General features: G+C 56.7%; 1 protein-coding gene across 1 annotated transcript; it reads right to left on the minus strand.

Annotated features, from left to right (window-relative positions):
* Positions 1-2009, minus strand: Triagg1_1202 (uncharacterized protein; the record flags this gene model as incomplete). Its single annotated transcript, XM_062895247.1, has 3 exons — positions 1-591; positions 665-1013; positions 1123-2009. The coding sequence occupies 3 exons, from the start codon at positions 2007-2009 to the stop codon at positions 1-3; spliced, it is 1827 nt and encodes a 608-aa protein (XP_062759541.1).

A 2009-nucleotide genomic window follows, 5' to 3' on the forward strand; every position in this document is an offset into this window, starting at 1 on the left:
CTAGTACCCGAATCCGTCGTGTTGATGCACGGGACATCTTCCCGGGTGGTTGACAAACCAGGCTGAAATACAAGATCGATGAAACCGACAAAGGCACTCAAGTCGCGCCATGGGAATGCCAACGGTAAACTCCTCTAAGCAGATGGTGCATTCCGCGTCATCAATGCAGTCCTTCTCCGTGGCGGGATACGTATACATGCCAGTGCGCCTGGGAGGGGGGAGCGGTGCAGTGCCATCCGATGCCCCACGAGGACTGCCATATGTGCTGTGTGATTGGATACAGGTAGTAATATGCGACTCTCGAAGAGCCTCGAAATTCGGCAGTTCCCGAGATGGCAGCTCCAAGTGGCAAATGGGGCACTCATCCTCTTCCGCAATCTGTGGGGGAGGGGGTAAAGCACGCTGCCGTGATGATGACCCAGGCTCTCCAGTTAAACGACGTCGGTGGATATGGTGCTGACTTGGCATACTGAAAGGCGATGGCCCGGCCGCCATCAGCCGGTTAATGGATGCCACTTCGTAGTGGGCGCTGCGCCTACGTGAGGAGGACGAAGAGGACGAAGCACCTCCTGCCCTTTGTCCAGTTGGATCCTAGCGAAACAACATGTTAGAAACAAGTGCTTTTCCCGTAGTGAATGAATCCCATCATATCTCTTGTGCTTACCATGGTGATACTCCTTGTCCTAGAGGTATAAAACTGATAAGGATCATTGCTCTGGCCAGCAGCAAAGACTCCCCCGTATCGATTTACAGGAGGCGGAGCAGGATATCCGGCCCCTAGGCTGGTCCGGGACCTGCGTCGTGCCTCACGCGGCGACGGGGCAGGAGAAGTTGGACTTTGTGGAGGTGCAGTATTGGGATCAGGGACGCAAGGGTTGCAGAGGCGCACCCGCTCGCCCCCGGAGAGTCCATTCATGTCGACATAGCTCGCGCCCGAGCCGTAGAGCAGTGCCGGAGGAAGCGGTACTTCGGAGCCAGGCGCTCTGACAATAAATTGGTGCGGAATGATGATCCTATGGGGCGAGCAAGAGTTGCAAACGACTCTCCCACATTTTCTATTCACCTATTGGTCAGTCACGTCGTCTCTACCTCTTCGGGCTATATCACGACGAGAGAGCATACCTGCAATGATGTTTGCGCACAAAGATACTAAACTGAGTGCGGCAAATAGGGCAGTAGGTCACCTCGGCATCCGGTTGCCACCTAGGAAGAACAACCGACCCTGTGCGCTCACGATCACGCTCGCGCTCGCGCTCAGGTGGTCCGAATAGCGACTGAAGTAAGCCGCTGCCTTCATTCATATCAGCGCCATACACAGCAGATAGCTGATCCCGAGCAGACATTCTGGGTGAGCTACTGCCTGACAGATCCGCCGCCGATGCGCTGGCCGTAAATGCTCGACCGCCGTGATCAGAAGACTCGCCCCAGATATCACTACCCGACGGATCGCTAGATCGCAAGTCGATGCTTCTAGAAGGAACGCGAGTGCGGATCGGTAAGGACGATGTTCTGGCGGGGAGAGCTGCGGGACTCGCTGCTGATGCAGTCCTCGCCGCGCTCTCTGCCTCTCTCTCAGCAGCTAACCCAGATGATAGGCCCGACAGTGGCGCTGAAGTATTAGCAACAGGAGTCTCGTCTCTCTGCTGTGGCTCGGTCGTCGTGCCGTCGTGGTCGGATACTGGGAGCTCGTCTTCGATAGAAGTCCTCGGGGAGATGGTATACTGTCGAGCTTCGGTCACCTCGACGGCGCTCTCTCTCGGAACGCTGGGTTCGCCGGTGTCATCGACAGAAAGCCGCCTCTCAACGAGATGAGAGGGACAGTCAAAGTATCGGCAACACTCCTGGTCGTAGAATTCCGATGTTCTCCAGCGACAGGAGAGGCCATGGGGATTCGGTTCTTCGTCGCTCGAGTATGGTGCGTCGAGTATCGCATCCGCACTGGGACTCGCCTCCCTTGCATCATGATCATGGGGCGCTCGGGCGCTCGGTCCACCTTGCTGGCTAGCCAT

The sequence above is a fragment of the Trichoderma aggressivum genome, assembly GCF_033847375.1.
Source record: "Trichoderma aggressivum f. europaeum strain CBS 100526 chromosome Unknown scaffold_003, whole genome shotgun sequence".
Taxonomy (NCBI): Eukaryota; Fungi; Ascomycota; class Sordariomycetes; order Hypocreales; family Hypocreaceae; genus Trichoderma; species Trichoderma aggressivum.